The sequence below is a fragment of the Zalophus californianus genome, chromosome 3 (assembly GCF_009762305.2).
Source record: "Zalophus californianus isolate mZalCal1 chromosome 3, mZalCal1.pri.v2, whole genome shotgun sequence".
In the NCBI taxonomy this organism is placed as follows: domain Eukaryota; kingdom Metazoa; phylum Chordata; class Mammalia; order Carnivora; family Otariidae; genus Zalophus; species Zalophus californianus.
In genome coordinates, this window is record NC_045597.1 from 69,435,860 (window position 1) to 69,450,639 (window position 14,780).

Below are 14,780 nucleotides of genomic sequence, written 5' to 3' on the forward strand. Positions count from 1 at the left end.
CTTTTAAATGGGAATTAGAATTTTGTTAAACTTTATTAGCCTTTGTAAACTTGATATCTTCCTAATCTCAAAAGACTTTTCTGATGAGATCAGCTAATTAATGAACGTAATTTTTTGGTTTAATACATAAAATTTAATTTTTATAGTTTAATATTAATGTGTCAATATATGGAATAATTAATTTAAATTAATTAAATGATTATATAGTTTAATACATAAAATATAATTTTTAGTTTAATATTAATGTGTCAATATATGGAATCTGTGTAATTCAGAACAATGACATTTTCCAAATGATCAGTGTCTGATGTTACAACACAGATAAAAGATTTATTCAAAGTGCAAGAAAGACTAATAGAATTAAATGTAACAAAGGGAGTGAAAAGTTCATGATATGGTTTCCCATTCCATACTGCAACTCTTAAAACCACTTGTCAAGTTTTGGTATATTATCAAAGTTACCCACAATTAACTGAAGACTATTAAAATACTCCTTTTTTCAAATACATTGTTGTGTGAGGCTGGCTTTTACTTGTATACTTTTACCAAAACACTGTACTGCAACAGATTAAATGCAGAAATTGGTATGAGAATCCAGCTATCTTCTACTAAGCCAGATATTAAAGAGAACTGCAAAATTGTAAAAACAGTGCCAGTCTTCTTTTTGGGGGGGCAGGGAACAGTTATTTTTCATAAAAATGTTTATTTGTGTTACTATGCAACGGATTATTTTTAAGTGAATTAATAAACATCTTTAAAATTCTTAGTTTTCATTTCTATATGGTAGCCTACATAAAAACTCTTTAAGGTTCTCAATCATTTTCAAGAGTGTAAGGAGTACTGAGACTAAAGTTTGACAACTTCTGATACAAAGTAACATACCAATGCTTCAGATTTGCTAATAGTTCTGTGCTTTAAAAACAATTCTTCCTACTGCTAATCAAAAGGCCAGTCTCCTCTTTATCCCCAGTGTTCTATACTTATTATTTCGTTAACTGTATATGATCATTTTCTTAACTGGATTTGTGACCCCATACGGAACAGTTTATAGTGAAAACAAAAACGTTACGTACTGGATTCTTCTCAGCAAACATGCACAGCTACGTATTTTTCTGAAAACATTTTCTCAACGTAAATGACCGATGTATATAAAATTTGTCAATACCTGCTTCACTGCACCGTGTCTTAAAAATTTCAAAAAAAGTCGGCCTCTCTTTGTCTCCAATAGGCATTTTTATCTACAATATTACTCCAATGCTTGGTAAATAACTCTGCAAAAGACAACACCAAAATACACTTCACAGGGATGCAGTCCTTGTTAACCGACTCTGAGGTAAAATCAGAAACAGGTAAACTTGCTTAAAGTTACATTATTTACCTCGGTCCTATCTTTCGGGACAATAATCGAACTCACTGCGATGATGGGAGCATTCTATACTTGTGCTGCCCGATACAATAGCCACTAGCCACATCAAGCATTTGAAACATGGCAAGTATGATTCAAGAACAGAATTATAAATACTATCAATTTTAATTAACTAGTTACGTGTGGCGAGGGGGCGCACAGTCAACGAGGAGTCCTATTAGAGATAAAAATATTTTAACAATGTCAAATCAGTAAATCTTCGTAATACGGCAATTGCCTGGGGGTTAAGTAAGGCAGATACAGTGTGTCAGGAGCTGTGAAACACTTTCTAAAACTACAATATTCCGTTAAAGTAACTTCATCGTATTTCCAATTAAGGACATTTCAGAGTGGGACATCTGGGGCAGCTAAAGGGCAAATCCTGGGCGGCTGGCGGGGCGCAAAGTTGGGGAGTGGAGTTCCAGGGAAGGGGCGGGGCTCGAGTTTGCTTAGCCGAGGGGCCGAACCTTTCCGCCCTTTCTCCCAGAGGATGTGAGGCGGGCAGAGACCCGAGGGGGGGGAGCGGGGGGAAGGCAGCAGGCCGCGGCTCCCACCCAGGGAATGGGGGACGTTCCCCCTCCGCCTCACACCGCGGGACAGGCTCGTCCGTCTCCACCCAGCCAACACTAACCGTCTCCGGAGGTGCAGCTCTTTTTAGCCAGAGAAGGCTGACAAAAACCGCGCCGGCCCTTCGATCAGAAAGCTGACCCGCAGACTCCTTTCCGCGGCGATCCACGGCTGGGACTACTTCCAATGCTCCGAGCCCCAGCAGATCCGCCTCCGCCGACCTTATTTCAGACTCTCGCGCCAAAAGCCCGCTCTCCGGATACGTCACGCGGTGTCGTCGTGACGTGACACGCAGCGTGCGTGCCACCCGGAAGTCAGCTTCTGGGCGGGCGGCTGGCGCAATTGTGTGGCGAAAGCCAAGTCCTTGTTCACTGTTGGACAGTCCGGCCTGGAACCGCGTGAAGAGGGAGCTGGGGTGCTTGTTCTCTTCTCCCTGAGCCTTCAGAGTAGGAGGCGGTGCTGCTGGGGGTGACCGCGCACTGTGTATCCTCCCCGACTCCTCCCCCTTCTCTCTGCTCCACCTCACGTTTGGATGGTCGCCGAGCGACAGGGCCTGGGGTCTTTGAAAGAACTTTGTTCTGCCCGCAGAGTGAACGGTCCCCCAAAGTGGCCCGTGGTTGTGGCTGACTGCCTTCCCTGCTGCGTGCTCTCTACAGAGTAGAAAGGGATAAGATTTGAAGCCAGAGGACTTTAGTTCTAGTCCGCATGTTGCTCTTAGGTAGCAGGTTTTCAAGCCCTTTAAGCCTGTTTGCCCCCTTGAAAAATTGTGAAACCACTTTAACTGTCTCCTGCGATGTTAGGTACTACCCTCTGCAGGATTCCGTAGCGTCCTTTACATTCTTCGGGTGCTCATCACCTCGTTTTGTGCTTGTCTTCTCTCCAAGTCGCCCTGGGAGAAGGGAATTTGTTCTCATTCACAGGGTCTGACATGAGCAGCGCGAAGCCTAATTCAGGTTTGTTGTATAACCTAGAAAGCTTTCAACTGGTGTAGAGTAAGAGCTGCTCATAGACCTTGGTGCTTCCAGAAAGCTCTTGAGCGGTAAACAGTGAAAGAGCCCTGGATTAGAAAAAGAGTGGTTTGTACGTGGTTACATAGGCGTCATTTTAGTTTGATCATACTCTAGCTTTGGCAGGAAGCCTTACCAATACAGATAGTAAAGCTTATGATAGTTACCACTTACTGAACACTTATGAGTTATTCTGTTTTGTGTTTTGTAGGTAATACCACATTAAATCTTATAATCCTATAAATTAGTATTGTCAGATGGGGAAACCAAATCACCAGGTTAAGTAACTTGCCTGGTAACAAGGCCCAGGTTTCAATTCAAGTCCCTTTGATTTCAGATACTCAACCCGTGATTAAATTTCTATTTATCCTTTAAATCAAAATAATTTGCCTTTTTTTCACCTTTTTGGGAGAGGGATCTTCACTAGGGGTGAATTAATGAGAACTGTTGGCATACATTACAACCCTCTGAAATACATTTTCTCACACTATATACAACCCTCCCCCCATAACGTTATGCTCCTTGCTTCTGCGGTTCTAGGGTCTTTACATTCATTATCTCTGCCATAGTATACTTACTACCTTATACTCTTCTGGTTTGCTGTTCAAATAACTTACTATTTGCATTTGATTTACTATATGCTTTAAAACAGTATCTCTAAAATAGTTACTATAGGATACATGAGTCACTTGCTAATGAAAGCATGTGTGCGAATAAGAAGTCAGAAATGAAAAACAGCTCTGAAAAAGATTCAGGGACAGTGAATTGAAGAGATGGGGAAGAGCAATTAGGAATCAGGTGGAAATTAGGCCTCTGTAGATAGGTACATCTCCTGTCCTTTAATTAGGGTAATAGGCAGCAGCTCCCATCAGGATCTGAAATAAAGGGAGAAGCTTGGAATGAACCTGCACTAACTTGATTAGGGGGCAAATGAAGGGGTGGATGAAGGTGGAAGGCAAAACAAGGAGACAAACCCCCTGGGATATTGTGCTGTGCCTGGGTACCGGGCGAGCCGATGGAGCGCTTTGTCCGTGTTCCCTATGGCTTGTACCAGGGCTATGGGAATGCAGTGCCTTTGGGCCATCCCGGACTCTCTGAACACAAACAGCCCGACTGGAGGCGAAACACTGGTCCCCCCACTTTCCTGGCCAGGCCTGGGTTGCTGGTGCCTGCAAATGCCTCTGACTACTGCATGGACCCTTACAAGAGGGCACAGCTTAAGGCTGTTCTCTCCCAGATGAACCCCAGCCTGAGCCTGCGGCTTTACAAGGCCAACACCAAGGAGCTGGGCGTGCAGGTGAGCCCACGGGTGGACAAGTACGTGCAGTGCTCACTGGGGCCTCGCACCTTGTGCAGCTGCTCTCCTTGGGGCAGCACAGGCCACAAGGCACCTCTATCAGCCTGGGGAGTCTATTCGCCAGTGATAGGCCGCAGGGGCTTGATTCAGCTGCAGAGGGAGGAGAAAGACCAGGAGAGGAAGGCACTTTTGGGTCCTGCTGAGGCCAGCCAGCAGCAGCAGCCACCACCAACACCTAGGTCGGAGGAGGATAAACAGGAGGAACGTCACCAGCATGATGAGCTGGAGGAGGAAGATGCCTCAAGTCCCCGGGAAAGGAAGAGCAAGCAGGCCCAGGGAGGTGGCGGAGCAGATCTGCTCAGGAAACCCAATTTCCAGGTGAACTTTCTCCTCCCTGTCCTCAGTCCTCAGCTAGCCTCATCCTTTCTTTCCTCTTTTCCATTTCTGGGGCAACAGAGCAAAAATCTTTTGCTTTCTCCCTTTACTTGATGAAGGAGAGGTAGTTCTGAAAACGTGTTTTACATGGCCTATAGATTTTGTAACTTTGGTAAAATAGGGTGCCAACTTTAAGCATGTGAAAACCGAAAGTCTGGCAGCTACTGCTATTGGGAATGAGGAGATAAAATGGGGTTTCAAGCCTGTCAAATATATGATCAGATTTTCATTCAGGGGAGATTGTGCTGGTGGCATTGTTGCAAGAACATTAGAAAAGTATGAGAGACGGGAACAATGGGAATCCCAGAGTAATCCTTGAAAGATGAGATGCTAAATTAGTGTAGTAGGCTTGAGAAGAGCCATGAATGAGGTTAAGGAAGCTTTTTGTTTTTTTATATGAAGCCATGAGGAAAGAGGATCTGGCTTTCCCCCTCTCCCCCCCCGCCAAGACTGTAAAAGGCTTTTCCCCCTTATCTGCAGTTTTTGGAACCAAAATATGGCTATTTTCACTGTAAAGATTGTAAGACCAGATGGGAGAGTGCTTATGTGTGGTGCATTTCTGGAACTAATAAGGTAAGTAAAGGTGAGCGAAATGTGGGAGGAGGGTGGGTTAGACACAGATGTTAAATAGAGGGAGAGTGTTTCCTGATGGAGCATGACCATAATGCTGTCTCATTCATTTGGCATCCTTCATGCCAGGCACTTAATAGGTACTAAATGTTTGAACTGAACCGATTTGGACTGTCCATATGAACTCCTGAGGCTCTTAAACCTGGTGTTACATTTGGTTTGGTAGTTCTGTTGAACAAAATTTCAGGTTATTTAGGTGAACTCTTGTCATTGTGTATGGTGGAAATGTCTGTACTCATTTCTTAGTTAGTATATTTTTGAACCTGTTTGGGCCTTAGCTCCTGGAAATTTCCATGGTCTGTCCACAAGGTGGGGCAATAAGAGAAATAATTTATTGTGAAGGTTAACCTCGGAGAAACTTCTTTAGGCTAAGCAGCCCCCCCCCCCTTAATTTTAATTAGTTGTCAACCTATTAAGATTGGGAAAGATTTCACGATCTGCATTTCCAGATTTCCCTGATAGACTCTGGTCACAATAGACTCTCACTTCAGTGTGAAGACTCTAGGCTGGGGCTCAGCAGCTTCTAGCTCCTTTCACTGGGCATGCACACTTCATTTTGCAACAGTCTACATCTGGTCTATTTCATTAACTTCAGCAAGCAGTTGAGTTTGAGACCCCTGTGCTTTCTACATTTTAGATACTGCTTTTCTGGCTAACGGTCTATAGAAGGAGAGGGCAAGGAGGCGTGCTAAGACCTGAGTGAAAACTTGACTTTTCATACTAACCATTTACTAGACCATAGAGGCAAATGATTTTTAAACTATACTAAAATTACTTAACTCTTTTGCCAGAAGAAAAACAATGGGTTTAATTAAAACACTCCAAGATGCAAGGATACAAAGAACAAGACCTAGAACTCATTCTTAAGAAATTTATTCTCCTAGGAATGACACAGAAAAAATGCAATTTGGTGGTAGATACAGTGGCCCCAGGGGCATGGAAGTCGTGCAGAAATAACACAGGAGGGGAATGATTACCGTGTCGGAGGAAAGGCATCATGATGTCCATGCAGGATTTTAGAGGGTAAAGAGGAGTTCATCAAGGAAAGCAGGGAGAAAATGTGTACAAGAAAACGCACAGTTGAGAAACAATATGTATGGGTGTGTAATTATGAATAATTTGAAGTTCAGGTGGGGAAATAATGAGAAAATGAAAAAGTGAGGGCTCATAGACTAGGACAGAAGGAGAAGGTCAAGGCTTCAGCCCACACAATGAGCAAAATTATAATAGCTACTTCCCATCAAAGATTTTTACTTTGTGTATATTGTTGGGTAGTTGTCAGAATTATAGAAAATAAATGGTAGTATCTTGATTTTACAGGTAAGGAAACAGGTTCAAAGAGTGAGAAAAAGTGACTGATAACACCAGAAGAACTTAAGACCTCAGGGTAGAGGTTGGGCAAAAGCAAGGCAGAATGTGGGGGAATGAATTACTTAAATTAAGAACTGGGAGTCTAAGGTACATATAATCTTGTATAAAAAAAAGACTTATTTCTCTTTAGGTTTATTTCAAACAACTATGTTGCAAATGCCAAAAGAGTTTTAACCCTTATCGAGTAGAAGCAATCCAATGTCAGGTAAGCATGTAGAGCCCTTTCATTATGTCTATAATGTTGCCCCTCTTAAATAGAAGCTTCTGTGGCAAAATGTTGGGATTGGATAGAATTAGATATTTGCATAGGAGTGTTGAGTTTTCTATACCTTGAATCTTTGTAATATTTTAAATCAAAGATAAATTCTAGATTTTGGGGTGGTGTAGGAACGGGAGAAAGATTGACTCCTTTAAGTTGCTTTATATGGTGTGTTTATGTATGGGCTGTATGTGCTGTTTCTCAAACATTCTGTGTGTAGTTTGGATATAGCAACTTTTTTTTAAAATTATTTTCATTCCAGTTAACATAGTGTTATATTAGTTTCAGGTGTACAATATAGTGTTTCAGTAATTCCATATGGATGTAGTAACTTAATAGGTAACTTGTATTAAGCCTTTACTACATACCAAACTTTGGGCTACCTGCTTTACGTGCCTTATCTCCTGTAATCTAAACCTTGAGGTAGGTGTTATTCCCATGTTACAGACCAGAAGGCTAAAGTTCAATAAGAAAATAACTTGCTCAAGTTTAGATCAATAGTAAATATTAGAACTATGATCAGATTTTATGGGGCCTCCAGTGTCTAGGAAGTCACAGAATTAGATGAGAGCTTATCTAAAACAGCTTACGGGAGACCTCTTTTTAAAATTTTCAGGGAAGTGTGACATAGTTCGTTTTTGTAATTGAGTTTTTTTAAATCTAAATCCTTCATTTAGTTAAAAATATTTTTCGTACTACTTCAAAATAAATATTCAAAAAACTAGTCTAATAATTTATAAATGATTTACCTTTAGATTTTCTAGTCTGACATTCAGTCTGTTTATGTTTAATATAAGTTGGGTTTAAATATATTTTATTTTCTTATACTCCTTTTTCTTGTGTTCAATTGAATTGTTTTTAATTAAAAAAATGATTCCCCATCTCTATTATCTTGGTAGTTATTGTTTATTCTTCTTCTGGTAGTTACCTTAGATGTTACAACATGATTCTTTGACCTATCAAGGTCTACATAAACTGTGAACATTACCTCTCATTGACAATGCAATGAACTTAGAACACTCTAACTCCTTATCACCTCATCTTAATTTATATACTGCTGTTGTATATTTTAATTTTAAACTTCGCAAGACCTTATTTTATATAGTCATTCATTTAGCTTAAGCTACATATATTTCCTTTCTGCTGTTTTTAGGTCTTTTTTGTATCTGGGGCCATTTTCCTTTTACCTGAAGAATACACTTTAATATTTTTAAAAAGATTTTATTTTATTTTAGAGAGAAAGAGAGAGAGAGAGTAGTGGGAAGGGCAGAGGGAGAGAATCTTCAAGTAGAATCCCTGCCAAGCACAGAGCCCAACATGGGGCTTGATCTCAAGACCCTGAGATCTGGGCCAAAACCAAGAGTCAGACACTTAATGAACTGAACTACCCAGGTGCCCCATGTTTTAATACTTAATGTAGTGTAGGTCTGAAGGTGGAACATCCTCTTGGATTTTAAAGGATAATTTTGCTGGGTATAGAATTTTTAGGTTGGCAGTAGTTTTCTTTCTGCCCACTAAGGGTCTGACCTTCATTGTTTTTGTGAAGTTGGCTATTAGTATTTTTGCAGCTCTTTTGAAGTAATATCTCTTGCTCTTTGTCTCCTTAAATCTGCTTGCTTTTAAGATATTTCTCTCTGCTTTGGTTTTCAGTAGTTTTACAATTATATGCCTAGTTGTGATTTCTTTGTATTTACTCTATTTGGGATTCATAGTGTTTCTTGAATCTGTAGCTTGAAGATTTTTATCTCTTTTGGAAAGTTATCAGCCATTATCTTTTAAAATATTACTTCTGCCTCCATTCTCTCTTTCTTCCAGTTACTCATGTTAGACCTTCACCATCTCCCTTATGCTTTTTATGCTCTTTTCTATATTTCTTATGCTTTTGTCTTTCCTTGCTTCAGTTTGGATATCATCGACAAAACTATCCTTCATTTCTCTAATTCTTTCCTTAGCTATTTCCAACCTGCTATTAAATCCATCTGTTGAATTGATTTCAGTTATTCTGTTTGGCAGTGCTACAATTTTTATGTGTTGAAAAAATGACTTCCAGTTCTCTGCTGAAAATATCAGTCTTATTTCTTTGAATGTATTAAGCATAATTATCTTAATATCTGTATTAAGTGACTCCATTAACTTAATGCCCTATGGTTCTGTTGCTATCCTCTTAAGTTTCTGTGGTTCTGTCTCCTCATACACCTCCTATGGTTATTTTTGATTGAGTGCTGTCTATTGAATATGAAGAATTATAGTGATAATTTGAGGCCTAGGATAGTATCTTCCTCCACAAGAGATTTGTTTGCTTCTGGTGGGAAGATTAGAGACACCAACAATTTAGATTGCTATTTTCTAATCAGGGTTGAGCTGTTTTGAAGCTGGGCTTCAGCGTCTGTGAAAGCTGGGTCAATTCTTGGTTCATCTTTATTCTTAGGCTGCAGCCTTTCAGGGTCCCAACACAAAACCAGGTCTCTTCTGTTGGGCATGTTTAAAATTATCCCTCAGCTTCATCAGCTTGTCAAACTTACTTTCAGCTTCCCACTGTCTTTCACCTCTTCCAGAATTGGCAGACCTTTAGAGAGGAAATAGTCCCAAATATCAGCCTCACCTCCATTTCTGGGTTTCTTTCTCTAATGCTTTGATAATTCTCCAGTGCCTTCAAATAGTTCTTTTAAAAAGTTATTTTTCTTTAGCTCTGCTTTTCAAGTTATCCTAAGTAGGCGGCTTGGTCAAAATTACTAGTCCACCATTGCCAAAAACAGAAACCTACCTTTAGAGTACATACTGATTTTTATTTATTTATTTTATTGAGGCTTTTCTTCCACAGTGAGAGTATTGTGAGGATTAAATGAATTTATATAAAGTGCTTAGAACAGTGCATACAATAAATACCATGTATTAGCTATTAGAATTTCCTTACAAGGATGCATGCTTGTCACTCACTGGAAAAGTGGAAGATATCAATGCACAACATTTCATAAATCATATTTAAGACTTTCATTTGCAAAATGAAAATGCCTGTTTCCACAATATAAAATGTAAAACTCTTTTTAGCTGTGGTCATATGCAGAAAATAGAGCAGTGATGATCAGTTTTAAAGATTAGCAGGTTTGGGAGGGTGGACAAGGGCAATATGCTGGTCTCCATAGGATGTGATTTTTATTTATCAGAAGACAGAATGGGATAATGGTTAAGAATACTCTAAATTATAGTAAAGATTAGGCATGTCTGGAGAGAAAAGAGAATTAACTTCCTCTAGAATCCCTCCCCCCTGGTTGTGACAACCAAAAGCATTTCCAGACATTGCCAGATGTTTGCTGGTTGGTAAAATACAGCTGGTTGAGAATCACTGCTCTCAGGTTTTCGAAAATTCCAGCCTAGATAATCAAATCACTTAATACTCACTCACTGCCTCTCAACCCCACCTGGCTACAAATGTAAAAACCCATTAGTGAAGACACTCTATAAGCTCTTTTAAAATCTTTCTCTTACATTAGATCTTCTTGTTTGGCTTAGCAGTATTCTCTGAAATATCATCTTTGCTCTTTCATCTTGAAAAATGCATGGCATTTAACAGGATAGGAGTGGTTTTGTACAACTTGGTCCCGGACTTCTCATAGGATTCAAAGGAGGATGAAGATATGAGGGGTATGGGTGGTGGGGAGAAGTATTTTGATTTGAGGATTATATTTGAAACACTGATTTAATTATTTAGTGTCCAAACTATTCCTTGTTTTCTAAAGACCTGTTCAAAGTCTCGTTGTTCCTGTCCTCAAAAGAAAAGACACATTGATCTAAGGAGGCCTCATCGACAGGAACTGTGTGGTCGCTGCAAAGACAAGAGATTCTCCTGTGGCAATACTTACAGCTTTAAATACATCATGTGACAGGCAGTATAAATTGTACAGGACACCCAAGTCTCCTTGTAACTCACTGTACTGTTCCTTTTTTGCAACTTAGCTCTGAGCTGATATTGGAAAATGGATTAGGCTTTTGTACTTTTTGTAGGTTGTATAGCAATTGTACAATGTGAGTGGAATAAAATAAATGCATGTAAAATAGACCGTGAAGGTACATTAATTGTGATCACGGGGTAAAAAACCTCCATATTGCAGTGGGAAATAGTAGATACTGTCCCTTATATAAAGGGAACAATGAAGAGGAACAATAGTCATTTGACAGACTTTTTATCAGCTGCGTGTTCTAAGCACTGGGAACACAGATGATGGGGGGCAAGGTCCTTGCCTTCAATAATTATAGCAAATGCTTAAACAGCACTTATGTGCTAGGGATTGTAACTCATCATAGCAGCCATATTAAGTAGAAACTACTATACTGTTTCTTAACAGATGAGGAGGGAGCCACAGAGAGATCATAGTATAGAGCCAGGATTTGAACCCACATGGACTTGAACTTGCTCCATGGCTTGAACATTACATTTACACTTTCTTTTTCTCAGATTCAGATGTGGTAAGTCCTATGAAGGAAACGGTGCTATCATAGAGTGAGCTTTTAGACTGTGTGGTTGGGATGAGGGAGCAGGAGAATTGAGACCTGCAGGATGGAGGGAGCAGGAGAAAAGAAGATGGTTTTCATCCAAGGGAACAGCAAGAGCAAAGGCTCTGAGTGTGTGGGCCACATAGTTGGTATGTCCCAGGAATAGGGACCCCTCAAGCTAATGTGGGACAGAGGCTGGAGAGGATAGGGCTCAGGTCACAGAAAGTTCTTTTGGCCATGGTCAGGCATGCAGCAGCCCATAAAGGAGTTTCAACAAGACCGTGACATCAGGTTCTTTAAAAAAAACTCCCTCTGTTGGGGGAAGACCAGAATGTACAAGCAAAATGATGGCTCAGACAAGGGTGATGGCCATGGAGATGGAGAGAAGTACATCAATTCAAGATAATGTTGGAATTATACAGTATTGGAAGTGGATGATGCAGAAATAAATGACTTTTAGATTTCTACTTTGAGCTATGGGGCAGATGGAATTGAGAGGTATAACATTTAGGAGCATATTCTGGAGGCAGATTACCTAACTTCAAATCCTGGGTGTGGTAGATGTAAGTTTGTGAGCAAATTACAAGCATATCTTAAAGCTATTTCAGGTTCAGTTCCAGACCACCGCAATAAAATGAGTATCTCAATAAAGTCAGTCAAATGATTTTTTTAGTTTTCAGTACATATAAAAGTTATGTTTACCTATATTGTGATCTATACTATGGCCTATTAAGTGTGCAATAGCATTACTAAAAAATGTACATAATTCAAAAATAATTTACGGCTAAAAAATGCTAAACATGATCTGAGGTTTCAGTAAGTTGTAATTTTTGCTGGTGGAAGGTCTTGGCTTGATGTTGATGGCTGCTGACTGATCAGGGTGGTGCTTGCCTACTGACTGATTAGGGTGGTTGGGATGGCTGTGGCAATTTCTTATTTCTTATTTTAAGACAACTATGAAGTTTGGCTCATCCATTGACTCTTCATTTCATGAATGATTTCTCTGTAGCGTGTGATGCTGTTTGATAGCATTTTACCCACAGTAGAACTTCTTTCAAAATTGGGGTCAATACCCTCAAACTATACAGCTATTTTATCAATGAAGTTGATGTAATATCCTAAATTCTTTGTTGTCATTTCAACCATCTTCATAGCATCTTCACCAGGAGTAGATTCCATTGCAAGAAACCACTTTCATTGTTCATCCATAAGAAGCAACTCCTCATCTCTTCAAGTTTGATCATGAGATTGTAGCAATTCAGTCACATCTTCAGGCTCCACTTTGAACTCTAGTTCTCTCATTATGTCCACCACATCTGCAGTTACTTCCTCCATTGAAGTCTCAAACTCCCTCAAAGTCATCCAGGAGGGTTGGAACCAACTTCTTCCAAACTGTTGGCATTGTCCCATGAGTCATGAATGTTCTTTTTGTTGTTATTTTTAAAGATTTAACTTATTTGAGAGAGAGAGAGAAAGTGGGGGGAGGAGTAGAGGAAGCAGGACAAGCAAATTCTGTGCTGAGCATGGAGCCGGGATGTAGGGCTTGATCCCATGACCCTGAGATCATGACCTGAGCCGAAATCAAGAGTTAGATGCTTAACCCACTGAGCCACCCAGGTGCCTTGTGAATCACAGATGTTCTTAATGGCATCTAGAATGGTGAATCTTTTTCAGAAGTTTTTCAAGTCACTTTGCCCAGATCCATCAGAGGAATCACAGTCTATGACAGCTATAGCAGTTTGAAGTGTATTTCTTAAATAAGACTTGAATGTCAAAATTATTCCTTGATCTCTGGGCTGTAGAATAGATTATATGTCAACAGGCATGAAAAGAACATTAATCTCACTGTAAGTCTCCATCAGAGTTCTTGGGTGACCAGGTACATTGTCAGTGAGCAGTAATATTTTGAAAGGAATCTTTTTCTGAGCAGTAGGTCTCAATAGTGGGCTTGAAATATTGTTAGACATGTTGTAAACAGATGTGCTGTCATCCAGGCTTTGTTTTTCCGTTTATAGAGCATAGACAGTAGGTTTAACATAATTCTTAAGGGCCCTAGAATTTTCAGAATGATAAGTGAATATTGTTTTCAGTTTAGTCACCAGTTGCATTAGTTCCTAACAAGATAAGCTTTGAATCCAGGCATTGACTTCTCTCTTGCTGTGAAAGTCCTCGATGGATCTTCTTCCAATAGAAGACTGTTTTGTCTACATTGAAAATTGGTTGTTGAGTGTAGCCACATTCATGGATTATCTTAAGCAGATCTTCTGAATAACTTGCTGCAGCTTCTACACCAGTGCTTACAGCTTCACCTTGCACTTTTATGTTATGGAACTGGCTTCTTCCCTCAAACCTCATGAACCCACCTCTGCTGGTTTTAAACTTGTATAGCTTCCTCACCTCTCTCTGCTTTCTTAGAATTACAGAGAGTTAGGGCTTAAGGGAATGTTGTGGCTGATTTGATCTTCCTCTATCCACACCACTCAAACTTTCTCCGTATCAGCAGAAAGGCTATTTTACTTTCTTATCATTGTGTGTTCACTGGAGCAGCACTTTTTAAAAAATTTTTTATTGTTATGTTAATCACCATACATTACATCATTAGTTTTTGATGTAGTGTTCCATGATTCATTGTTTGTGTATAACACCCAGTACTCTACGCAGAACATGCCCTCTTTAATACCCATCACCAGGCTAACCCATCCCCCCACCCCCTCCCCTCTAGAACCCTCAATTTGTTTTTCAGAGTCCATCGTCTCTCATGGTTCATCTCCCCCTCCGATTTCCCCCCCTTCATTCTTCCCCTCCAGCTATCTTCTTCTTCTTCTTCTTCTTTTTTTTTTTTTTTTTAACATGTATTGTATTATTTGTTTCAGAGGTAAAGATCTGTGATTCAGCAGTCTTGCAATTGTGCAAGACTGGAGCAGCACTTTTAATTTCCTTCAAGAACCCTTCCCTTGCACTCACAACTTGGCTACCTGTTTGGCAAGTGAGATTAGCTTTTGGCCTATCTCAGCTTTTGACATGCCTTCCTTACTAAGCCTAATCATTTCTAGCTTTTGACTTAAAGTGAGAGATGTGCAACTCTTCCTTTCACTTGAACATCGAGGGACCATTGTAGAGTTACTCATTGGCCTAATTTTAATATTGTTGTGTCTCAGGCAAAAGGGAGGCCTGAGGAGAGGGAGAGAGATGGGGGAATGGCTGGTTGGTGGTACAGTCAGAACACACATAACATTTACTGATTAAGTTTTTCATCTTATATGTGCTCAATTTGAGGCACCCCAAAACAATTACAATAGTAACATGAAAGATCATAGA

The 14,780-nt window shown here is 40.0% G+C and overlaps 2 protein-coding genes across 5 annotated transcripts in view; one reads left to right on the plus strand and one right to left on the minus strand.

Moving 5' to 3' along the window:
• BRCA2 (BRCA2 DNA repair associated) overlaps positions 1–2,511 on the minus strand; it is a 61,381-nt gene extending 58,870 nt beyond the window's left edge. For both annotated transcript variants that reach the window (XR_003519214.2, XM_027590203.2), the window contains exons 1-2: positions 2,037–2,511; positions 1,166–1,271 (exon numbers count right to left, since the gene is read on the minus strand). Coding sequence is in view for 1 of the 2 variants with exons in the window: in XM_027590203.2 (XP_027446004.2) it covers positions 1,166–1,232 (67 nt within the window). In the remaining variant the exon portion in view is untranslated. The remainder of the gene's footprint in view (positions 1–1,165; positions 1,272–2,036) is intronic.
• A 1,174-nt stretch (positions 2,512–3,685) lies between these two features.
• The window catches only part of ZAR1L (zygote arrest 1 like), an 86,239-nt gene continuing 75,144 nt past the window's right edge, over positions 3,686–14,780 (plus strand). For 2 of the 3 annotated variants that reach the window (XM_027589572.2, XM_027589571.2), the window contains exons 1-3: positions 3,686–4,654; positions 5,192–5,284; positions 6,843–6,917. In XM_027589572.2, the coding sequence (XP_027445373.2) occupies positions 3,995–4,654; positions 5,192–5,284; positions 6,843–6,917 (828 nt within the window). In that variant the 5' untranslated portion in view covers positions 3,686–3,994. Of the gene's footprint in view, positions 4,655–5,191; positions 5,285–6,842; positions 6,918–10,708; positions 10,853–14,780 lie in introns of those variants that run through there. The other variant, XM_027589570.2, reaches the window with a different exon arrangement.